We start from the raw sequence: 26,121 nt of genomic DNA on the forward strand, positions 1-26,121 counted from the left end.
GGATGACACGGGTACGGACACGGCCACGACGGGTACGGACGACGATGGCGGTGACGACGGGACTCCCGTCGCCCCCTCTTCGGGCCTCTTCGATGAGGCCCCTTTGTGCCTTCGGGCACAACCGACCCCAGATTCGGTCGTCTCTGCGGCGGCCAAAAAGAAAGCGGGGGGGTATCGGCCTCCACATCAACTTCCCCGCCGGATGGCAAGGGCAAGAAGCTGGACTCAATGGGACGACAGGTCATCTCGTCTGCAGCAATGACGATCAAGGCGGCCAACGTCCTGGCGATTGTAGCCCGCTACGACAGGGAGTTGTGGTATAAGATCGCCCCCTCTGTTGGACTTCCTTCCGGACGACAAGAGGGCGGAGGCCCTGGAAATCTTGCAGGATGGTTAAGTGGCGTCGGACCACGCCATAACGGTGGCAACGGGCATCGCTGACCCCGGTTTCCGTCAGTTGGGCAACGGCGTTTGCCTTAGACGGCGAGGATGGCTCAGGGCGACGGATTTCCGCCTGGACGTGCAAGCCAAAGTGTTGGACATGCCCTCCGACGGGAACAACCTGTTTGGGAAAGCAGTTGATGAATCCCTCCAAGCCATCAAGACAGACACAGAGACTGCCCGGGCCCTGGGAGTGCTCCAGCAACGACGGCCGTCCTTTCGGAACTCCGGAGGCAGACAAGGTGCCTCCAAGGGATCCGGCAGTGGCTCCTCTACGTACCGTCAAGCGGCCCGCTCCTCGTCGCAGGAAGCTTACAGGGGACGCGGCAAGTCGGGTGGTTCCCGCTGCCGTCGCCAAGGAGGCCAAGGCGGCCGCCAAGCAAGATTGAACCGACCGTGGGGTCGGGCCCCCACCGAAGCACCCCGGTGGGAGACCGGCTGGCGAGGTTCGTGAGCGTGTGGGAGTCCATCTCCACCAACCGTTGGGTGCTGGATGCCCTGGCCCAGGGGCACGCCCTCGAGTTCCAAAAGAAGTGCCCCCGCATTCCACCCGTGGCAAGGATGGAGAACCACGTGCCTCAACTGCTGTTGGAGGTAAAGGCGATGCTCAAGAAAGGTGCCATCGAGCTCGTTCCAAAGAGGCTCCGGGGCTCCGGAGTGTACTCAAGGTACTTCCTGGTAAAAAAAGAAGACAGGGGGTTGGCGCCCCATCCTGGACCCACGACGACTGAACAAATACATCAAGGCGCAGAAGTTCCGGATGGTCACCCTCCAGCACGTGCTGGGGCAGCTGGAGGAGGGCGATTTCCTGTCGTTGGATTTGGAGGATGCGTACTTCCACATCCCCATTCTAAAGGGGCACCGAAAGTTCCTCAGGTTCGTGGTCCAAGGACGGCACTACCAGTTCAAGGCCCTCCCGTTCGGATTGAAGTCGGCACCCAGGGTGTTCACCAAGTGCCTCGCACCCGTTGCGGCGCGGCTGTGCCTGCAGGGGATCCACGTCTACCTCTACCTGGACGACTGGCTCATCAGAGCAAGGACAAGGGAGCTCGCCGTGGAACACACAGCGAAGACCGTCCAGCTGCGCACGGACTTGGGATTCTCCATCAACTTTCCCAAATCCCACCTGGTCCTGTCGCAAGCCGCCCTGTTTCTGGGAGCCAAGCTCGACACAGTGGCACGGCTGGCCTCTCCATCGGGGGAAAGGACGAAGGCCATCCTGGGCAAGGTGCATCGCCTGCTGGCCACAGACGTGGCCAGAGTAAGAGCTATCAAGTCCCTCCTCGGAATGATGTCCTCCTGCATATATCTCGTGCGCCTTTGCAGACTTCGGATGCGCCCGCTGCAAGAGTTTCTCGATGCCTGCTGGATCCAAGCGATGGGCAGTTTCGAGGACAGGATCACGCTCAACGAGACCTTCCGTCAGGCGATCCGGTGGTGGGGCACCCGCGCTCACCTGACGGCGGGCACAGACTTTCAGACCCCAGCTCACCAGGTGACGGTGACGACGGATGCCTCCCTGGAAGGGTGGGGAGCGCACACCGGAGATCTTCACGCGAGAGGCCTTTGGCTCCTGGAGGAGAAGTCGCTCCACATCAACATCTTGGAGCTCCGTGCAGTGTTCTGGGCCCTCAGGTCTTTTCTTCCATCCCTCAAGGGCAAGGTGGTGAGGATCTTCACTGACAACACCACCACGATGTTCTACATCCGGAAGCAGGGCAGAACCAGATCCCCGACCCTAGGAAGCCCAGGATCTGTGGCATTGGGCCGTCGCCCAAGGGATGTTTCTGGTGCCTTCATCTGGCAGGGATAAAAAAACACCATCGCCGACTCACTCAGCAGGGAGCTGCGCTCGTGCCACGAGTGGATACTACGCCAGGATCAAGTGGATCAACTCTTCCAGCGATGGGGCAAACCCCAGATCGATCTGTTTGCGACGGCGACGAACTCAAAGTGCCAGAGGTTGGCCAGCAGGTTCCCCCAGCTGAGGAGCATGGGCGATGCTTTCTCGTTCCCCTGGGACGGCTTGTTTCTCCAGCATTCGATCTTTCATAGATTCAGATGCTTGAATATTCCCCGTCGTCAGACTGGGAATCCTCGGTGATAAATTTAATAATAATTTTTTTTTTTTATTTTTTATTAAAAATATATATACATTGCTACCTAGCAGTGCATGTACATAGCCCATTATGGCCTATGAGCCATTTCATTGTGTAGTCTCTCCACCTCACTTTGGTCCTTTATGGCCCCAGCCAATGAGGTGGCAGGGCTTAAGCTCCGCCCCCGGCAGCCATCTTCAGATTTTTCACCGCAGTCTAACAGACACAGGGAATCCTCAAGCTCTCTGAGCTTTTTTCAAATTCTTTCTACTTTTGTGTGGAATATATTTGGTAAATATATTCCATTTTGTTCCCCTTCTTAGGGGCTTTGTTTCCAATTAACCTTAGAGGCAAAACCTGTTGTTTTCCTCTCAAAATCGTCGACTGAACTTATCTTCAGAAATGGAGGCATCTCAGGCTGTCAGGAAGCCTTCCCTGTTCAGGGACTGCACGAGGTGCAAGAAGAAATTGGTTTACAACAAAGACCCCCACGAGCATTGCATTTATTGTCTGTACCCACATGACATTAAAAAATGCGAGATTTGTAGAACCTTTTCCACCAAGACCCTTCATGACAGGCATAGAAGACTCCTTTCATACTTGGAATCCAGGGATCAATCTTCGGACGATGAGTCTGTCAGAACAGCTCCTGTCCAATCCAGCAATCCATCTGAGAGACAAACTTCAAAGAGAAGGGCCTCTTCAGTGGAAAGGAGTTCCTCTCCCAAGTTCAAAAAGAGGAAGCTGGAACTGATACCCTTTCTGCCTCCAGTTGACTTATCAAGCCAGAAAAAGTCAGCAAAATCTGCCTCCAGAGGTAAGGAGCAGTTTGCAAAAAACGGGGGGGGGGGGCAGTCGTCGGCGGGAAAACCGTCCACAAATGAAGGGAAAGGTAAAGGCCCGTCATCGGCCATACCGTCGACGAAACCATCAACGACGACGACCATGCTTAAGGCATCGTCGACAATAAGATCATCGTCATCGGACATGTCGACCGCGAAGCATTCGTCGACGAGCAAGAAACACCACTCGTCCACGAAGCATTCATCCATGACACAGTCGTCCATGGAACACATTCCACATTCGTCAACGAAGCTCTCGTCGACGGAGAAATCTCCTGCGTCCACGGCGAAGCCCTCGTTGACGGGAAAATCTCAGTCGGCGGCGAAGCCCTCGTCGACGGGAAAATCTCAGTCGGCGGCGAAGCCCTCGTCGACGGGAAAATCTCAATCGTCGACGAAATCTCATACGGGAGGCTTGTCGACGAAGATAGCATCGTCCATAACACCTTCAGCGGCACCACAAATTTCGGCAGTTACGGAGGAATTGCTGCCTTCCACATTTGAAACACCTGTCATTGAAAACAATGTCATTGAGAAGAATACTGAGACTGAACCACTGGTACAGCAATTTTCACCTTTGGGGCACATGGCAGAACTTCCGGATGTAATTCTTCAGGAAGAATTCTCTGATGAGGAAGTGGTGGAAGAGTCCACCGGTCCCTTACCGAAACAATACAGCCCCCCTTGGCAACCGTCCACGGGAGAATCCGAATATCCTCATGACCCGATACTCATGTTATCCGTGCAGAGGATTGTAGAAGAATTTTACAAACGGCAAAGGGAGAAGCAAATCCCGATTGATCCCGTAGAATCAGGAATTATTCCTAGAGTCATCTCCGATTCCTGGCACATCTGGTTGTTCTCCTCACAGGAGTAGACCGCGAAAACGGATGAGATCGCAGCACCCACAGTGCTTCACCTACAAGAGTCCCGTCACCACAGTCATCACACAGACCGCGATCTCCGGATGTAGACCCTACTATGGTACCGTCCACCATCTCGGTATCAGACTGGCAGGAGGATCCTTTTAGAGAATTCTTGAAACCAGAAGAAGGAGAAGTAACACAGGAGCCAGATGCATCCAGTGAGTGGGATGACTACGTAGTCGAGAAGCCCAAGAGGAGAGACTCGCCGGGCAAGGCCTCACCGCCGGATGATCTCGTCTCTTTCCACACTATTATAGGTAAAGCCGCAGAATTGTTTAAAATTCAGGTTTCTTCTGAGGAAAAGAAATCAGTGCTCTATGAGCACAGGGACAAACGAAGGAGGACAGTGACCACAATTCCCCTCCTCGATACCATCTGGGATTCCGGATCCAAGATCCTATCCACGCCCTTATCGACTCCGGCGCTGGTGTCCAGGCCAGAAAAGAAATACAAAGCTCCGGATTCGGCACCGCTTTGTTTGAGAGGTCATACGAAACCAGACTCGGTTATTACAGTGGCGGCCAGAAAGAAACTCGCCAACCCCTCCTCACCGTTGTCGGCACCACCGGATAAGGACGGACGTAAACTGGAAGCCATGGGCAGGAAAGTATCATCTTCTGCATCGCTTACTATCAGAGCGGGCAATGCGCTGGCCATGACAGCTAGGTTCGATCGCGAGCTCTGGCTCCGCATGTCTAAATTGGCGGAGCAATTACCACCAGAGCTCCAGGAGGAGGCAAAATCGATAATCGCGGATGGTGAAGCTACATCGGATCACATGATCGACGCAGCGGTTGATGTGGCCGAATCAGGCTTCAGGCAGATGGCGCACGGCAAAGTGCTCAGAAGGCAGGCCTGGATGAAGGCTACTAACTTTAGACCTGAAGTCCAGGCGCAGATATTAGACATGCCGTTTGATGGACAAGATCTCTTTGGAAAGAAGATAGACGACCATTTGAAGGGAATCAAGACAGACACGGACACAGCCAGAGCCATCAGTTCTTTAAAGGACAAAATTAAGGACCATAGGTCTTTTCGTCCCTTTAGAGGCTCATCTTCCAAGTTCAGAGGATACGGTCGTTCCTCGTATGGTCAAAAAGCACAAGGCGGCACGTACCAAGACAATAAATATCAGTCATCCAACAGATACGCCCATAGAGGCAGACGTGGCTCCGCCCAAGGGAAATCACAAGGCAAGCAAAACTGACGACCAATCTTTTCCCCCTCCTCACCACACCCCGGTGGGGGGAAGGATGAGCCAGTTATTCCAGCGCTGGCAATCAATTACATCGGACAAATGGGTGTTGCAGGTGATCCGAAAGGGTCACACCTTAGAATTTCTGGACCAACCTCCTTCCCTGCCTCCAACATCTCGCAAAGTGCATATGCTAAGACAGGTCATGTCCGAATTGCAAAAACTGCTCCAGAAGGCAGCAGTAGAACCAGTACCCTATTGTCAGAGGGGAAAAGGTTTCTACTCCCGATTCTTTCTCGTCAGAAAGAAAAACGGTCAATGGAGACCCATCTTGGACCTGAGGGCACTCAACAAATTTATCAAGCGCATAACATTCAAGATGGTAGCTTTACAAGGGGTGCTACCTTGGTTAAACAAGCACGACTTCTTAGCCACTTTAGACTTGGAGGACGCATACTTCCATATACCGATCCATCCAGCGCACAGGCAGTTCCTCAGGTTCACGGTGGGAGAGCTTCACTTTCAGTTTCAAGTGCTCCCGTTCGGACTAAAATCGGCTCCGAGAGTTTTCACAAAATGCTTGGCGCCGGTAGCGGCAAGTCTCAGGAGGGCAGGAACGGACGTTTTTCCATACCTGGACGATTGGCTGATAAAGGCAAGCTCCGCTGCAAAGGCTCGCTCGGCAGTTTCGAGGACTGTCAACCTCCTAAAAGAGTTAGGTTTCTCCATAAACCAGACGAAGTCCTGCCCTGTTCCCAACAAGGTAGCTCTCTTCCTGGGAGCCGAACTCGATACCAGCATTCCCAGAGTGAGGCCATCGTCAGAAAGAATAGCAGCAATTCTACGCTTAACTTCGAACTTCCTACAGAAAGAGACAACATCCGTACGCTCTTACAAATCCCTATTGGGCATGATGTCATCATGCATATTCCTCATACCAAACTGCAGGCTTCGCATGAGACCGATTCAGGAAGCTCTGGACCACCAATGGAAACAAGCTTCAGGATGCTGGGAAGACATTGTCCAGATTCCATCGGCGTTGCACAAGGCCCTTCGATGGTGGAATGTTCCGAGGAATCTTCTGCAGGGGATGCCGTTTCAAGCACCGACATCGACCCTTCTGCTGAGGACGGACGCTTCCTTATCAGGCTGGGGCGCTCATCTTGCGGACCTCCAAACCAAGGGCTCTTGGTCGACACAAGAGTCCCAGCTCCACATCAACGTGTTAGAGCTCAGGGCCATAAGGTTGGCACTGAAAGCTTTCCTACCGGTGATAGCTGGTCAAGTCCTTACAGTCCAGACAGACAACACGACCTCCATGCACTATACAAACAAGCAGGGAGGCACGAGGTCACAGATCCTGTCGCAAGAAGCCCAACAGCTATGGGCATGGGCCTTGCACTACGGAGTGCAAATCAGAGCAGAGCATCTTCCGGGAGTGGACAATGTCCTAGCGGACAGACTAAGCAGAGACTACACAGCGTCCCACGAGTGGGAGCTGGACGAAAAAGAAACCCAACGGATTTTTGCCTTATGGGGCCATCCGCAGATCGACCTTTTTGCCACCAGGAACAACAAAAAATGCAAGAGATTTGCTTCAAGATACCCGGAGCACCAATCACTGGGAGACGCGTTCTCAGTGAATTGGTCGGGGAAGTTCCTCTATGCCTTTCCACCCATTCCCCTCATGTCGAGGGTACTTCGCAGGGTAAAAGAACAGAATTGTTCTTTGATTCTAATCGCACCGGATTGGGCACGGCAAGTCTGGTACCCGACTCTGAAGCACCTATCCTGTCAACCCCCGATTCGTCTCAAGACACATCAATATCTACTGACACAACAGAACCGCAAGGTCCTCCACCACGACCCGAGGAGCCTGTCTCTCAAAGCATGGTTCCTGAGCAGCGCAAACTGATGCACCTAAAGTTACCATCAGAATGCTGGGATATCATCAGGGCCGCTAGAGCCCCGTCCACACAAGTCACCTACACCAGGAAATGGACCAGGTTTTCCAAATGGTGCGAGACCTCTGCAATCGATCCCCTCACGGCCTCGGTTGATCAGATTCTGCCCTACTTGTTACACCTGGCTAAGTCAGGGCTCTCACTGTCATCTATCAAGGTCCATCTGTCAGCCATTGCGGCTTACACGGTAACCGCGGAGACGCAAACCTTACTTTCCTTACCAGCGGTTAAAATCTTCCTGAAAGGACTGATGCGTACTTATCCGCCTACACCTACACCAGTCCCGGACTGGAGCCTCAACACCGTCTTAACAGCCCTCATGCAACCTCCCTTCGAACCTATACACAGATGCGAAATGAAATTCTTGTCCTGGAAGACATCTTTCCTGATAGCCATCACATCAGCCAGAAAGATCAGTGAGTTACAAGCTTTGACTTCTGAACCCCCGTTTACTTTGTTCCAGAAGGACCGCGTCATCTTAAGGCCTCACCCGAAGTTCCTCCCCAAGGTACTTTCGGAGATGTCGTTCACTGAGCGCATTGTGTTACCAACCTTCTTCCAGAATCACGCTTCTGAAGCGGAAAGAACTTTACATTCTCTAGACGTTGCTAGAGTGTTGAAGTTTTACTTGCAAAGAACCAAGGAGTTCCGCTCCTCAAACCGGCTATTCATTTCTTTCTCTGGCCGTACCAAGGGTCAGCTTATATCTAATCAAAGTCTGGCACGCTGGGTATCGTCCTGCATCACCCACTGCCATCAATTGAAAGGCGACCCTTTAACTAGACCGCCGTCTGCGCACTCCACCAGAGGAAGGGCGGCGTCAACAGCATTCCACGCAGGGGTGGCCTTGAAGGACATATGCAGAGCCGCCACGTGGAGCACTCTGCATACCTTCGCGAAACACTACTGCCTGACTGAAGACACCAACAAAGAAGCTGCAGTTGGACAGGCAGTGCTCCGCCATCTTTTTGTATAAGGTAGGACCAGCCTCCTTTCCCACCTTTCCCGAAGTAGATAACCGTTGTGTTGCTGCATGGTAAAGGTTTGATCAGAAATATGTTTTTCTGTATTTATGCATATATGTATATAATGGTGGCATGTTTTAACTGCTTGGTATTCTATTCAAGCATCTGAATCTATGAAAGATCCAATGCTGGAGAAGTCTTAGTTACTTACCTGTAACTGTATTTCTCCAGCATTGGTATCTTTCATAGATTCACATGCGCCCGCCCGCCTCCCCTGAGAGGCTGCTCCTATGCTCGGCATCCATCATACTGTAATCTATACGGTTCAAAATCTGAAGATGGCTGCCGGGGGCGGAGCTTAAGCCCTGCCACCTCATTGGCTGGGGCCATAAAGGACCAAAGTGAGGTGGAGAGACTACACAATGAAATGGCTCATAGGCCATAATGGGCTATGTACATGCACTGCTAGGTAGCAATGTATATATATTTAATAAAAAAAAAAAATTATTATTAAATTTATCACCGAGGATTCCCAGTCTGACGACTGGGAATATTCAAGCATGTGAATCTATGAAAGATACCAATGCTGGAGAAATACAGTTACAGGTAAGTAACTAAGACTTCTTTATGTGTTCCCCCCGTTGCCGTTGCTGCTCCGACTCATCAACCAGCTCAAGAGGTCCCGGTGCAGGATGATCCTCGTCGCACCGGCGTGGCCGAGACAAATCTGGTTCCCAGACCTTCTGGACTTGTCAGCGTCCCCACCAGTCAAGCTGCCGGCAGACGCGGATCTTCTCTCCAGAGAAGGAGGCGCCATTCTTCATCACGACCCGGAGTCGCTGAACTTGCAGGCCTGGCTCCTGCAGCACTAGAGTTCGGAGGATACGATATCCCGGCTGACTGCAGAGAGGTTCTTGCAAAGGCCAGGGCGTCCTCGACTCTCAAGTGTTATGGACATAAGTGGAAGAGGTTCTCTGTCTGGTGCCGTGCACAGAAGATTAACCCTCTGCGGATTACGGCCCCTCAAGTACTGCCATACCTGTCGCTGGCCAAAGCTGGGCTAGCTCACGCCTCCATCAAAATACATCTGGCTGCCATCTCCCGTTACACCCGGACTACAGGACGGGCGTCCTTGTGGTCTCATCGACTGGTGAAGGAATTTATGAAGGGACTATTCCGATCATTCCCGCTGGTGAAGGCCCCTGCCCCGGTGTGGGAGTTCAACGTGGTGCTGACCAGGCTCATGGGCCCCATGCGAGCCTATGCATTCTGCTCCGTTGTATTTCCTGTCGTGGAAGACAGCATTTCTCTTGGCCATCACCTCCGCACGACGAGTGGGAGAGATCCAGGCCCTATCTTGCAAGCCTCCATACTTGACTTTTCACGACACGAGGGTGGTGCTGAGGACGCACCTCCTTTATGCCCAAGGTGCCGTCGGACTTCCACCTCAACAAGCCCTTGGTGTTGCCAGTTTTCTTTTCGTCGCCGGCCGAAAGGACTTTGCACTCGCTGGATGTAGCTAGAGCGCTGAAGTTCTACGTGGACCGCACGAATAGTTTTCGGAAGACATCACAGCTTTTTGTGAACTTTGGACCTGTGAACCAAGGGAAGGCTCTCTCGAAGGCTTCCATTTCCAGATGGCTCTCCGGCTGCATCATGCACTGTCACCGGTTGGCAAACAGGCCGCTGCCCGGCCGTCCGAGAGCCCATTCGACCAGAGCGGTCACTGCTATCACGGCGTTCCTGTCTGGTGTGCCCCTGCTGGACATCTGCAGGGCTGCTACGTGGAGGTCGACACACACCTTCACGAGATTCTACTGCGTCGATCGGGACTCCAGGAAGGAGTCCAGGGTCGGCCAAGCAGTGCTTTTCTGTACCGAGGATTCCCAGCCTGACGACGGGGAATATTCATGAGCATGTGAATCCATGCCAGACCCATGTGGGAGAACAACAGTTACAGGTAAGTAACTTGTTCCTTAACCTCTGGGTGCCGTATATAAAGAAACATATCATTGGCATACATTGATACCATGTGTTTTACACCATTTACAGAGTTGCCAGCTGTTAAGACGGATTTTTGAACTCTGACCTGGTGGGTAGAGGTTCAGAAGGCCAGCCTAGTTTCTTGGAACAGGGTAACCTTCTGGACAAGCCAGACCAATCAAGGTAGCATTGGCGGCGGTCAAGACTTGGTCTCAGGAGGGGTGAGGGTGATCGAAAGCCCACAATGAGCACACACAGTAAATTACACTACAAATTACTCTGTCAGGTGTATATATCAAAAATACATATACATTTATTCAAGGCCTTTTAAATCATACACAAAGCAATTCTCAGCAGTAATAACTAAACTAACACAACACTACTGTTAATGTTAAAGGATATTTGTACCGTGCACTATAACCACCGAAGTGGTCCCCTGGCGCTCTGGTGGATCTGAAACAAAGGGGGGTAGGTTAGGCGTGTTAGTAGGGTAAAGTTTGGAGAATTGCAAGGGGGCTGTGAAGTACTGTTGGCCGCTTTGGTTCGGTTAACACTGTTCACTGAGCATATTGGTGTGTTATTGGGTTCCGAGTCAGTCGTGTGCTTTTGCTTGCAGGTCTGTGTGGTGTGGTGGTTGTTGCGGTGTGGTGAAGTGCGTGTGGGTTGCTGTGGTTTAAGAGGTGTGGTTGTGTTTGATTAGAGTATGAGAGGTGTGTGGGGAGTAGTGAGGTTTTTAGTAGTTTTTGGGGTTGGTTAGTATCATTGTTGTTAGGAGCGATGCATATTCCTATTGCGTCTCCTTCATGATTTAGAGAAGGTAGTTTCCTCTCAGTGATTAAGTTTCAGCGTTAAAAGGCTGTCTCGCCTCTGTCATTATGCTGAGTTATACTTTAGTGTTTCCATCTTTGTATTCGGTCAGCCCTTTATCACATTTTGTCTTTGCTGTGACCTAGTTTTGGATTGATTTACTTGCGAGCTACGCCTGTACCCTACGTCCTTTCTGAGTGGGTAAGGGTGTTGGTCATGTAAGCTAATTTCTGTTCTCATGGGGTTGTCACTTGTGTTCTATTTCACTTAGCGTCGTCTCTTGTTCTTGTAGGGGTTACGCTTAGTCGGCCTTGGGTGTTGTCTGTGCCATCATATAGTAAGCCAGTCTGTTCTTTGTGTTTCCTGTTTGATTGTTTTAGTTTCAATTTGGTTCTGAGGTGTTGAAGAGCCAGCTTTTTAGATGTTTTCTGAATTTTAGGTGGTTTTTGGTGTTTATTTCTTTCGGGAGGTTGTTCCAGGGTTTTGCGGCTAGGTGTGAGAAGGGGGAACACCCTAGATTTTTCTTGCTGTATGGTTTTGGTTCCAGGCGGATTTCATTGCTTGATCTGAGGAGTGTTGTTGGCTTGTAGATTATTTTCTTTTGTAGGAATTCTGCTCCCTGTCCGCTGATTGCCCTGTGTGTTATGCACATTGTTTTGAACATGATACGATGTTTGATTGGGAGCCAATGTAGAATTGTTAGTGCTGGAGTGATGTGGTCTCTTATGGATAGTTTGAGGAGGAGTCTGGCTGCTGCATTTTGGATGTGTTGTAATTTCTTCAGGAGGTATTCCGGCATCCCGAGTTAGAGGCTGTTTGTGTAGTCGATTCTTGACATAATGGGGGCAATGATTGTCAGTGTTTTGTGCATGAAGGAGAGGAAATGTAGGATTCTTCTTGTTGTGTTACTATACTATTAAACATATATACAGTCACGAATGGCCTAAAGAATTAGTACACAGTAAGGGTCCACAACCTGTAAAGAAAGGGAGCATACAGTGCAAATATCGTTTAGGCAGTCCTTCACTCTTCAAACCCTAACTGAGATGCACTCCAATCCCTAAAATGAGTGGAGCCTTGTGCTCAAAAGTACTTTCGCTGCTGGTGCAGTCGATCGTGCGGTTGAGCCAAAACGGGTCTCTTGCAGGGACTTTGGCAATTTAGGAAGGTGGGTGAGGCAGTGAAGAATAAGTTCCCACTATTGAAGGAGGGCCTCCCCAAGAGGGCAGAACCGGATCCAAGAGTTGGGAATAGCTCGGTAGCGCAGGCTACATCGGTAAAGAAAAGTGGCCCTCAGCGGACACTTGTGCCTAAAAATTGATGGATGTGCCAGGGACCATCGGTAAGGGTTGCAAGTACTCGCCGACCCTCGGCGCACTCCGGACCAAACTTCGGCAGTGGAGTCCACTTCGGTCGCAGGTTCAAATCCTGCAGTTGCGCGGCTATCAGGAGCTGCGTTCTAGGGATGATTCCATGGTGGGACAGTGGCGATTTCTCCGCTCCTGATGAAGGGATCAGGCCAATTCTGCTGCAGCGAGTCTTGAGAGCACAGGTGGGCACAGCAGCAAGGCACCCACGAAGTTCGTCACCACAGCTGGGCGACACGGTGACCGCGTATGCTCGGGTTCAGGCGTACTCTTAATTCCACACCTAGGAATGCTAGCTGTACCGAACTCTGCGGGAGAGTCCCATACACCCAGAGCTTACAGTCTCCAAATGCTCAAGTGTCTACTCGAGACGGCGGTGGTTCCAGGGCAAAGGTCCTGTGCAAGCTAGTTAGTTCACTGGGTGGTCCAGGAACACTTCCGAGAAGGCTCGCTTAGAGGTTAAGTTGGAGGTGCCGAGAATAGTTAGTCCCACTATTCCAATGGTCAAAGCACCTTTTCAGACCTTCTAGGTTCGATGAGAAACAGGGGGTCCAACGGAACGACAGCGGGCTCGGGGTGCCAAACTTTCCAGCGGGTCACCAGAGGTTCCTCTGCTCTGCTTCTTGGTTTCAGGATACTTGGCTCCTTTCCTATGTTCGGTGTGAACTCAAGAGATCGACCTGGAATGGGTGTAAAATGCCTTCTCTTATCCAGAATCTCCTTCTGCCAAAACAGAGAGGACCCAATGAGAGATCTGCTCACATACAGCCATCCCAGATGTGGACCAATCACGGACAACAGTGGTCCCAGTCATTCCCAGCACACCAGACATCCTGGCACCCAGGATGTTTATTGGAACTAGATAGTCCAGCCCACATCCTGGAGGCACACACAAGGCATGCAGAAGCCAACGAAAGCTTTGGTTTGTGCAGGGTTCTGCATGACCAAATAAGGAATTTCCCGGGTTGGTTCAACCTGGGGAAGGCAAAGGGACAAGATGGCCAAAGGACAGAACAAAGGACCTCGTGGCATGGCCATTTTCATTTTAGGCACTGGCCACTGTCCTGGGCCAAATGCGGTATGGACCATAGAAAAGGGTTAAAAATACAAGAAAGGTAACAGCTGCCACCAGCTCTATCCAAGGCACATTTGTACATTCACCAATACATCCCTTGAGGGTGTCTAGGGCCTTAAAAATGAAAAGGGGACCACAGCGCACTGAACTGTAAGGCACTTTGTGCACTGATAAAATCTTGCTAAAGAATCGCAACAAAGTGAAAGACTAAGGAAAACCAAGTCTCCCAGTACTAACTGTCTTAAGGGCATGTCAGTTTCCCCATAACGAAATGAGTAAAAAGCCCAGCAGAAGGCTGGGCTACACTGGAAAAAATCAAGCTAGGATGGACAGACAACAGCAAAAAGTTGGGGGGTTCACAACTGGAGGGGAAATTACACATAAATGGAAATCTTTCCTAACACCAGCGTCGGCATATTCCTCTCAGAAACACAGCAATCGGCTCCATGGCAAGAATAAATAACATGGGGGACATCGGGCATCCCTGTTTAGTGCCCTTTCGCAGCTCCTAGAAAGGTGTCTGCCAGTTCTAACTCTGGCCATTGGTTTAGCATAGACCAACTCCACCCATCTTCGGAAGCCCAGCCCAATCCCAAATCACTGAAGTGTAGCATACAACCAGTCCCACCTAACTGAAGCAAATGCTTTATTGCCTTTAGCGATGCCACTGCCAAGGGCTCGTCAGAGGACACAGTCCTATCAATAATATGTTGCAGTCTCAGCAGCTTCCAGGCAGTGCTTCCTGGGACGTAGCCTGTCTGGTGGTCCGGGCATATCAAAACACTGATCACAGACTTTAACAACATTGGCAAGTAAGGCTGTGAGAATTTTAAAATTCCTGGTTAATCGTCGACAATGGCCTATACGAGCCGCAGTCCAGCTTGGGTTTATTAAGCTTAAACACAGCCACAATAACAGATTCCCTGAGGTTAGGGGGCGGGGCAAGCCCACCCCATGCACCTTCTCCAACACTTCCAGAAGTTGGGGAGCCAATTCTTACTTTGTAATATGGTCTTTTTTTCCCCACCTCAAGCAGCGCAGAGCATTGGACTGTTCAGCCTGCAAGGCCTCCGCAGCACATGACAAATCCACAGCAGTGAGTGCGCAGCAAGCGTGCTCCAGAATAGTAGATACTTCCCTTTCGTGTGAGCGAGTGTAGGCAAAGCAGCAACCACTGCATCCACGTCTTACCCCCCAAATACCCCTCCTGTGGTCGCCAAGCCAAAGCCACAGATACCTCGGGGGAGGACTGCGTAGGGAGGTCCTCCCCAGCAGGGATCTGAGACCGCGGTCTGGGCCCCCACCAGGGCGGCACACAGTGATTCCTGCAGCAATCCAAGGGGGGCGCCACGTGCACGACCCTCGTTGCAGGGTATGTAGCATGGGAAAGGCCCCTGAAAGCAGCACACTCCCGGAGTACCCACCTACGCTCCTCACGATCGCAGGCACGCTCCCGCCTCAGGCTCTCCATCTGCCCCAGCATGTCCCACGGGGGGCTTCCAAGCCACACAAAGTAGCGCTACACAGCTCCCGTCTGCGCCGCCTCTGGCACACGGCCAGCCAATATGCAGAGCGCAGCTCCCGACTGGGTAGGCGACCCACACTTGATAGAGCGTAATGCCGAACGCGGTCAGGGTCTCCCAGCGGGTCCAACTGAGCTACTCAGTGAACTGCAGGCTCCATCTTGGCAGCAGACTCCGGCACCTTACAACTCCCTGTCTCTGTGACGCACCTAGGGATATACGTTCAGCGACACAAACATTCATAGGGTATTCCGACACCCGGATCTGACCACAGGGTCAATGTGCAGCAACAAGCAAGCTGATAAATGAGCGCATCGAGCAGGAGCTTATGAAGGCTGCTTCCTTACTGCATGGCAGCTAGCCTCGCCCCCTCGACTATGTGTAATCCTTGCTTACTTACCTTGTGGACTCATTGTAGACTCTTTACCAGGCTCACCCCTTCCTGAGAATTAGCCTTGACCACCCTCCATTCTACCTTGATTGGTTTGGCTACTGCTCCCAGAGTTGTCCCTGTTCACTAACTTGGTTGGCCTCCTACACATCTGTCCACCAGGCCAGAGTGTAGAAATTCAGTCTAACATTCCTCATGAAAGCACAAGCATCACATTTTACAATATTATGACTTGTCAACTTTTCAGCGGATTAAATGGGTATCACATCCATTTTCTTTTCAGTTGCCCGTATGATAGTTTCACTAAATATCCTTCTCGGCCTGCTGTACAGTATATACGATGGTGCTCTAAGAAAAGTTTCTCTTAGACTTCCAGATCTTTAGGTTTTGACCAGTCACATCAGTAAGATTTACACACTAATGTAATGCTATATTAATTAGTATAAGCATTATATTTCTAAAACTTTAAATGATTTTCTCCAAGTATGGTTAATCATTTAGTGTTTGTGATTTCAATGCAAGACCAAACCAGAGCTAAAATGTACTTTTTTGATACAAGTGCCATAGTGTTAATTCTGAAAAGTACACTACGAAGATTGAAGCAAAATAAAATATGTTTGCAATTTATCAGATAAACGCGCGTATTTTGTGGCTGTCACATTATGAAGACGTCTGTGAGACTATGAAAGCTAATGCATTGTAATATCTTTGTATATTCGTTTCAATAAAATGGGCCCACCCTTGGAATTTTGGGAACTTTGAGGAAAGGGGGAAAAGCAGCTTTTTTCAATTCTTGGTCAGTTCATCACATATTTTATTTAGGTCTTGAAAATACTTTATCTAAACAATGAAATGTGACGAGTGTAGTAACATGCTTAATGTATTTTAATTGTCATCTGATCCAAAGCATTGTTTTTGCCTTTTTCAGGTAAACAAACTATGGGATTTCCTCTTTTAACATTCAAGGAACGATCAGATAACAAACTGTATCGTCTTCAGACCCCTCAGAGTCCTCTGGTCCGGCCGTACATGTATGATTTCTACGGGATGGACAATTATCCAATTGGTACCAATGCTATTGTAGCTGTTATATCTTACACTGGCTATGATATGGAAGATGCAATGGTAAATATGTTTCTTTTTATTGACCTAGAACCTGAAGAAAGTATTGGTCTGTTTGATTTCCGCAAACAGTCTTTGTGAGCCGGTAGCTGATCACAAGGAGCAGTCTTTCTGATTGATATCTTTGCATTGTTCCTTTCACATAAAGATTTTCAGTTTTGGGTGTCTACTTCAAATATTACCTAATCCATTATTGGAAACAGATTTTGTTTTTCTTCTTTGGTAATGATTTTAACAAGCCATGATGGTTGTTGTATTTGAACCCCGTTGATCACTGTTGCATTCCCAAAAACTGACAATATAAATGTGCCTTTTTCAGCTGACATCCTAGTCTGGCCTTTCTAGGTAGGAACAGTAGTTGCTGAACCTTATGCTCCTATCAGAGAAAAGTGTATGCCAGCCTGATTACATACCTTCATTAAATACGTTATGTTAGACTACATTACCCAATAGCCATTGTAGCAACACATGCATGTTAATTGCCTTCCTGGAGAACCTATTGGTTCTGTGTATTAATTGTAACCTGAATGGGCCTGTTTTTGCATCTGCCATCTTGTGCTGTTTTTACTGTACACCTGCCGACCCTGCTTCATAGACATAGGATTGTTAAAAATGAGCAGACCTCTGATGTTCTTCTGGTCATGTTAGACATAGAAGAATTTTATTTTATCATCAACTTATACATAATGTAACTACCAAATCATCAGATGTGCGTTATCCCTTTAGGGAGGTTATGTTATACTGCAAGGCCAAGTCAGTGACTCTGAAGTAAAATCATTACATGAACATGTAGTAATGTTCAGAGCAATGTTGTTTAACAAGCTATGCTCCGACTAGAAAGGATTACATGAATAGGAATTCCCGAATTGCTTCCCCAACCACTCCACTACAAGAATATATATGTTCAGGCTCCGGGTGTATGCTTTTAGCGGTTTACCTCTGGCAGGAATTCCTACTGCAAAGCCGGGCAGCTTCATCTGCAGGTCACACTAGGACGTGGACGTCCACATCCCTCGCAGTTAAATTGGTAATATCTGTTCTGTGCGGATAACTCTCATGTTAAGCACTGGCCTCTGGCATGGGACAGGCCTGCACTTAGAAAGTTTGCATACCAGCAGGGACGACTCACCCCTTCATCCTCCATAGGTCGATAAGTATCATGACATTTATAACAACTGTTATGACACTACTTAGAAACATGAAGAACTTTGCCTGAAATACTGTATAAAACCTGATATTATCAGTCTATACAGCCAGGTTTATTTTGTGCTGGTTGTAGAATCGAAATGGTGCTATTTTGATGAACTTCTTGACATTGCCTCTTTTTTGATAACCCCACATTTTTGACTACTTCAATTTTTCTCCATTTGAATAAATGGGTTTGCGCACCATGTGAGCCTCACTTTTCCCTGCTTATCCCTCCCCCTTCTCTTTAACACTCTCCTTTTACTGTTTTTCCTTCTGATTTTTGTTTAGCATCCCTTCCCTGTCACCTTATCTGGCTATGGTCTGCATTCCAAGCTCTTTTATAGTAGAACTGTCTGAATACTTTAATCCCATTGCATTTGCCTGCCAGGGAGAAATGGTTTAGGACTGTGTGTATGGGCAAAGTGCCAGTTAAGTGCCTTTATGGTGAGCATATTTGGTTCTGTGTATAATTGGTAGACTAGATGGACCTGTCTGGTTGTATCAGTCCTTCTCTCTAGGTACTGTGACAAAGTCCCATGCTTGAGGCTACTGGATGGAACTAGTGAGGACCTAGGTGCCATTAACCACTCCCTGATGCAGGCCCTGGAGAAGGTATGAGGAGATCCACCCCCCCAAAGCTCCACAGCCCATCTCTATTCTTGTCTATATCCCTATCATACTCTTTCGAACTACCCTTGGCAGCATTAAGATGGGACACTATATGGCAACATAACAGAAAGACAAGCGAAGACCATTTACATTTAAGTGACATAGCCGCTCAGCAATATATCCAATAGTGAGGTCTGGGTCACTTAAAACCAACCATTTGTGAGTATGACTCACCCAGCAGTTCAAGGACCGTACCCGCTCATGAGGTCCTGGATCGGTCGGAATGTGGAATACTAGCATGTTTAGACCTTACTCTGTGTGTGTTCTTTACAAAGGTATTGAAAAGATGACTCCAGTTACAGAGTAAAATTCAAAACAACTTTGAGAATTGTATATCCATTTCTCAGTTTAAAGGCAGCATCAAACATCTGCACTAACAAATATGTGGTTTAAAAATGAATGTGCCGGATTCTAGAACTGTCAGCTTCAGGGATGGCTGCCTGAAGGCTGAGCTCCTGCACCTGGACTGACTCCCTACTCTGCACTGTGATGGCTGAGCCAGCTTCACCTGATTAAAAACAACCTGCAAAGAGGACTAATGAGAAGACTTCAGATGAGGGAGTTGATAAAATTCTGGACATGCTCACTAAACTGACTCTAGATGTGAATGAGATCAAGGATAAGATGTCCAGAGCAGAGGAGAGATACTTTGAACTCACTTCAAACTTTAACAGAGGGGAGTCCCTTTTGAATGATATGGATAACACAGTGGAAAGAATGGGAAACCAAATCAAAGATCTACAATCAAGAATGAGAGATTGTTTTTGAAGCTCTCCGAGCAGGAGCATTTCTCAAGGCGGAACAATGTGAGGGTGGCTGGCCTTCCTGAGGACATGGAGAGGGGCAAACCCCTGGAATTTATTGAGAGAGTTTTGGTTTCTGTCCTCAAACTGGATCCCAAGATGCACCTAGTTTGGGGCCTAAGCCAGCCTAAGGCCAGCGATCCAGACACTTTGTGGTCAAATTCCTGCGCTTTCCAATCAAGGAAATGGTGTTGAGGAAAGCCCGTGAACTACATGATTTGACTTGGAATGGCCACAGAGTGATGATATTTGGGGACCTCAGCCGGGATGTTTTGGATAAAAGGCGAGAATTCAATGCAGCTAAAGATAAAGCAAAGTTGAAGAACCTCAAATACTACATGGTTTATCCTGCCATCTTCAGGGTAATTAAGGATGGCAGGATGTTCTCCTTCAATGATAGCAAGGGAGCTGAGGCTTTTTTGAGTGATCTGGAAGGGGCTGAAGACAGGAATGATCCTGAGCAACCTATGGAGGCTACTGTCTACTTCTCAGAGAGTGATGCCAGCTAAAAAGAGATAGCCGGACTTGTTACTTGGACAAGCAGTGGTGTTTTTCTTTTTCTCCAGATTTCATGTTTAAAGGTTTAAATGTTGATTAGTTTGTTTACTATATTTTTTTTAATTTTTATTACTATTTTTCATCCAATTTGACCGTTTAACCCAATTGCCATCATTTGGATATAAACGGTCATTGAATCGGTTGATACGGCTGTTTTCATTCAAGAGGGTGGACACGGGCCATTAGAGGAAAGGCCGTAGTACTTTTGACGCTTTCTCACGTCGTTTCACGTCATGGAGGACGTGATTGGTAGAAGCCGGCGCTCGTAGTGGAGGAGAGGGGGACGCTGTGATGGAGGAACGCATTCAGGCTGGCGGTAGGTGCAACAGATGGCACTTATGGGATCTTACTGCACTGGTTGTTGGAGTGTTCTGGCTGTGATAGGACTGGTTTCCTCCTCCTCCTCCCTCCCCTATCCTGCCTCCGGAGATGTCTGTACACGGCTCTCTGGCGGCAGCTGTGTCTCCCACCTTGCACGCACTGCTGCTTTGCACGGCTCTGGATTGAAACGGCTGAGCTTCTTGCTCCCCGCTTCCATTTGCTGTCTTCATTTTTGGCCCGATGACTCACTCTGCATATTCACGGTGGCCTGCAGTAACTGTTCATGCAGAATGCAATTTGACTGAGGTCTTCCTATGATGGTCATGTGTTATGGTTCTGGAGGATCATCATGGAGGGAATGAAATGGAATCTGATTACATGCATGGGCAGGGAAGTACAAACATTGCTGGCGTGCAGTACTGCTGTTCTACGATCTAAGATGCAGACGGGTGTTTTCTTCTGTGACTGTATAACTGACTAGATCAAGAACTTGGGCATAGTTATCATCCTGACTTGCGTGGTTCTCACACGGAATCACTTCTCTTACTGTGTACAGTAATGGAATTTCCATGGCCTGGTTGTTCATGTGTTAGCAGTACACGAAATGCACATCAGAAATAGGGTGATTCATACCATTGAGGGTTCGGGGGAACAAGGTGGGTCATGGGAATTCCTTTTATGCTAATGAAAGCTCGGTGTGCAACGACATGGCAATTTAATTTGTTTCAAGTGCATTTCCCCGCTGTGTGTTCATTGAATTGCATTCCTGGTTGGCACTGTAATGTCATATGCCTTTCATAAGGTGTACTAGCCCGTGTACTGGTTGGGGGTGGAGGGAAGTAGTCATAGTTGTGCATAGTTGTTTTATGGAGTGTGGGGAGGGGGTCATAGGTGCCTGAGACATCCAGTGGTTTGGTTGGTTCTCTGTGGACCACACTATGCCTGGGTTGAGAATATTCTTCAGTGATGGATCCTAAGCAGACACTGGGTTTGAGGCGGGTATTGTGTCTTATAGTATACAGTGTCTTTCACTGATCTGTACTAGTGGATGTCTTGCATTATGAGGGTGTTTATTTATTTATTTATTTGGGGGGTTGTTGGGTTGATGGGATTGCAAGGACGAACTATGGCTGTTCTATGCTATTATATTGTCAGGTTGAGTATTGGTGTGGATACTGGGCCACACACCTTTGACTTTTCTGTGGTGAGATTTGATATGGTATAGTACTTTTGATGGGGTGTTGGTGGGTTACTTTGATCTCCATGCTATCTGGAGCTCTTGTAGATAGTGTTAGGCGTTATATGGGGGAGGTAATTGTTATGGTTGTCACTGAATATACATTGGGTGTGGGTTCTGGGGCGATTACAGTTCGAGACTTTGGTGTTTTTGTATATAACTGCACTCAACATCACCTTACAGTTTTGCAGGGTGTGTCATTTGATTTGCTATTGTATGTTCATGGGTTTGGTATGTCTGTGTTTGTTCTGTGTTGTCCTGTAGGGTTTGCATATTTCTGTCTGTTTGTTTCCCCCCTTTTGTTCTCTGGTCTGGACTTGTCCTGGATCAGTATGGTTGGTTTTGGTTTGAATTCACATGTCGTTGGGTGATTTGAGAATATGTTCCTGGAATGTTAAAGGCCTAAATATTCCGAGGAAGAGGAACAGGCTGAGGAGGGAAAAGACAGATATTGCCCTCATTCAAGAGACTCATCTGTTGAATGAGTCGCTACATTTGCTCCAAAATAGATGGTTCACGAAGACCTTTTTTAATTGCCATGGTTCTAAATCAAGGGGGGGTGGGTGTAATGCTGCGCAAAGGCCTAATGCTTCGGGTAGAAAAAGTTGTGATGGATGATGAGGGGAGGATACTCCTTATTGATGTCAAATATGAGGATAGGCTGGTCACAATAGGTTCTGTTTATGGTCCGTATAGTAGTGGTGTCTACGCTTCTGAGAGATGAGCGGGAATATGTGATTTTAGGAGGTGATTTCAATTGTGTGATTGACGGGAAAATGGACAGTTCGGCACAATGTAGATTTACTGCTGGGAACGCTACTAGGTCCTTCAAGGAATTTGTGGATAATCAGGATTTGATTGACGCATGGAGATTTTTTAACCCAGAGGTGAGAGAGTTCTCCTTTTACTCACCGGTACATGACTCTCATTCAAGGATTGATTATTTTCTTATTTCTGATCGGTTGGCTGAGAATTTGCGAGAGGTAACTATTAAAGGAATATTTCAGATCACTCTCTGATCATGATGCAGTTAAGTATAGGGCAGGAGAGGTCGGGGTTTTCTAAGTGGCGCCTTAAATCTTATATTTTACAAGAGCCAGGGGGTTGCTGATTCTCTGGACAGTTTCACAAAGAATTACTTTGATATTAATGTTGGTTCGGCATCTGATGTCATGGTCTGGGAAAGCTATAAGGCGACTGTGCGGGGGGAACTGATGAATATTACATCCCGGGTTCGGAAGAAAACCTTGGCGTAGCTTCAGAAATTGGAAAGGGAACTGGAGAAAGCGCAGAAGAATTTTGCGGTGTCTAAGCGGGTTGAGGATAAGTTGTTGCTTGGGCGATTCAAGGATCTACTTAAGCAAAAAATGGATGCCCAATATGAAAAAGACATGTTCTTTATGAAGCAAAAGTTCTGGGAGCAAGGTGATAAAAGTGGGAAACTGCTGGCGAATAGGTTACGGGGTCTATCGGATGCCTCTTTTATCCAGAAACTGGTAGATGACAATGGTGTTCATATTAGTAAAAAGGATGAGATAATGGTTTTCGGACGTTTTCTGATTCTTTATATCGGGAGGATCAATTTCCGAGCCAGGTGGACATGTACTCCTTTTTTTGATAAGATTGTCATGCCAAATTTGAGTGCGGACCAAGCTGTGATGGATAGCCCTATTGAGGAAGTGGAAGTGTCAGTGGCAATTGGTCAGCTCAATAAGGGTAAATCACCGGGGATAGACGGTCTTCCGGTAGAGTTTGACCAGACACTGAGTGGGGTTCTTGGACCGTTCTTGTGCACTCTATACAATGCTTTTATGCGGGATGGCTTGCTTTGTCCCACTATGAAAGAGGCTTGTGTCATCGTTATCCCGAAGCCAGGAAAAGATGGTAGGAAATGTGAGAATTATAGGCCGATTTCACTCCTGAATGTGGACCTAAACATTTTTAGTAGGATTTTGACTAATAGACTGAACACCTGCATAGGTAAACTGATTGGGGGATCACAGGTTGAATTCATGAGAGGTCGATACGGTTATGATCATATTAGGACGTTGATAGACATGATGGGCCTACCGAAGACAAAGACCCGGGAGACCTTGTTACTATTTATGGATGCGGAAAAGGCTTTCGACAGGGTAAATTGGTCTTTCCTTTATCACACCCTTAAGAGGATGGGGTTTGGGGACACATTCATTAGGACCATAAGGGCATTGAATTCCAATATTAGTGCGAAGGTGTGGGTCAATGGGGTTATGTCCTCCTCATTCTTGTTATCTAGGGGGACTAGACAGGGATGTCCATTGTCTCCGTATCTGTTTAATCTGGCCTTGGAACCTCTCATTTTATACTTAAAGCAAGAGCAGGATCCCCTAAGGTCATCCTGTTGGGGGCAGTGTCAGAAGGGATATACGCAGCTTCAGGGAACAGAGCGGCCCTCATCACCCACCTACTGTCTGCAGCAAGGATGACAGTGGCCCAGCGATGGAAGACAGTGGAAGGCCCTACAGCCCCATGGTGGTGGATGAAAGTGTGGGGAGTTATGGCGATGGAGAACATTTGCGCCACAAAGTCAGGGACATACCTGAAATTCTTAGCCATATGGGACCCACTTCAGGACTATGTGGGGGAGAGGGAGGCTCAATTCTTTAAACCCAGGAGTCTAAGAAACATCCATATGAGATAAAGACAGCAGAAGACAAGGAGGAGGGATGAGCTCAGGAAACTGCTTTGCTTTGGTTATAACCTTGGTTCAGTTTGGTTCAGATAACTCTAAGGGAAGGGGGTGGGAAGGGTGGGCGAGGGTGTGGGTACTCAGGGGGAACGGGGGGGAGTTGGAAGACAATAATAGTCTCAATGTCCAAGTTCAAGTAGGTTAAATAACTTGTTTATACAGATGATAATGGTTGTAATACTGCTGTAACCGAAGGCTAACTGTTGTCATACGTTAAAAACAAAAATGAAAATAAAGTTGGTTAAAAAAAAAAAAAGCAAGAGCAGGGTCTTCAGGGGCTTAGATTTGGAGATAATGAGATGAAAGTTCTGTGCTACGCTGATGTAACGCTTACCTTGACTCTGCGGGGACACCCAGGAAGCTATTCCAAACCTCTTCTTAGTTAGCGCTGTTCACTTTCTACAATTTCTTTATTATCAGGTAAACCTATGAAGGTAAGCCTACTGGCTAATTGCAACCTTCTGCGCAAAACCTGCTGTTTTCGCCATCCGGCGGCGATATTGTGCCACTGTGATCCATTATTGTCGGCAGCCACTCGGATGCCACAGAGAAGCCTTTCTTTGGACCCTGCAACTATCGTTTTGCTGGTTACCCTCATCAGCCTGTGCATTCTCCATTGCCTGCCACGAGGCATTTGCACCTTCTAAGATGGCTGACTTTGTTTATGGCAATGTTGCTCTTGCCTAACCACCATCCCATCACGATCCCTATTGGCTGCTGCCCTCTTCTTGTGGGGCAATCCACAGCCGGCAGGCGATTAGCCGGCCCAGAAGCACTAAGCTCGCCCAGACACCTTGCCCAAATTCTCCCCCATGCACATATCGTCCATACTTGCAGGCCATGACGAAATCCGCTGCTGCCATGGACATTCCACCCAATTGATGCAACAGTAAGACTCCGCACAACTCTGAATATTCAAGTTTGAACCCGTACCAGTGTATGTGTGCTTTTCTATAAGTAGCTCAAATGAATTCTTGTCTTTTTCATTCTGCATTTTGCACATGCTTCAGCTCCCTGAAACTGTACCCCGCACTATCAGGCAGTCATCCCGTACCCGCCGCGACCCTGGTCAAGTTACTAACATGCCCCTCGCTAATCCGTCATTGCTGATGGCCACTCACGTGCCTGATATCTAGATATATGTCTTGTTGTTGTGCCCTATGGTCGCTAATAGACCACATTTGATTTGTGTTGTGCCTCATGGTCGCTAATAGACCACATTTGATTTGTGATGTGCCTCATGGTCGCTAATAGACCACATTTGATTTGTGATGTACCTCATGGTCGCTAATAGACCACATTTGATTTGTGTTGTGCCTCATGGTCGCTAATAGACCACATTTGATGTGTGATGTGCCTCATGGTCGCTAATAGACCACATTTATTTTCTGATGTGCCTCATGGTTGCTAATAGACCACATTTGATTTGTGTTGTGCCCTATGGTCGCTAATAGACCACATTTGATTTGTGTTGTGCCCTATGGTCGCTAATAGACCACATTTGATTTGTGTTGTGCCCTATGGTCGCTAATAGACCACACTTGATTTGTGTTGTGCCTCATGGTCGCTAATAGACCACATTTGATTTGTGTTGTGCCCTATGGTCGCTAATAGACCACACTTGATTTGTGTTGTGCCTCATGGTCGCTAATAGACCACATTTGATTTGTGTTGTGCCTCATGGTCGCTAATAGACCACATTTGATTTGTGTTGTGCCCTATGGTCGCTAATAGACCACACTTGATTTGTGTTGTGCCCTATGGTCGCTAATAGACCACATTTGATTTGTGTTGTGCCTCATGGTCGCTAATAGACCACATTTGATTTGTGTTGTCCCCTATGGTCACATTTGATTTGTGTTGTGCCCTATGGTCTCTAATAGACCACACTTGATTTGTGTTGTGCCTCATGGTCTC

The 26,121-nt window shown here is 48.2% G+C and overlaps 1 protein-coding gene across 1 annotated transcript in view; it reads left to right on the plus strand.

The window, feature by feature from the left end:
* Window positions 1–26,121, plus strand: part of POLR1B (RNA polymerase I subunit B) — a 754,587-nt gene that overhangs the window by 672,814 nt on the left and 55,652 nt on the right. The window contains exon 13 of the mRNA XM_069607790.1: window positions 16,507–16,703. Coding sequence (XP_069463891.1) covers window positions 16,507–16,703 — 197 coding nt within the window. The remainder of the gene's footprint in view (window positions 1–16,506; window positions 16,704–26,121) is intronic.

This window comes from Ambystoma mexicanum, chromosome 4q (genome assembly GCF_040938575.1).
Source record: "Ambystoma mexicanum isolate Mex_15411 chromosome 4q, UKY_AmexF1_1, whole genome shotgun sequence".
NCBI classification, from domain to species: Eukaryota; Metazoa; Chordata; class Amphibia; order Caudata; family Ambystomatidae; genus Ambystoma; species Ambystoma mexicanum.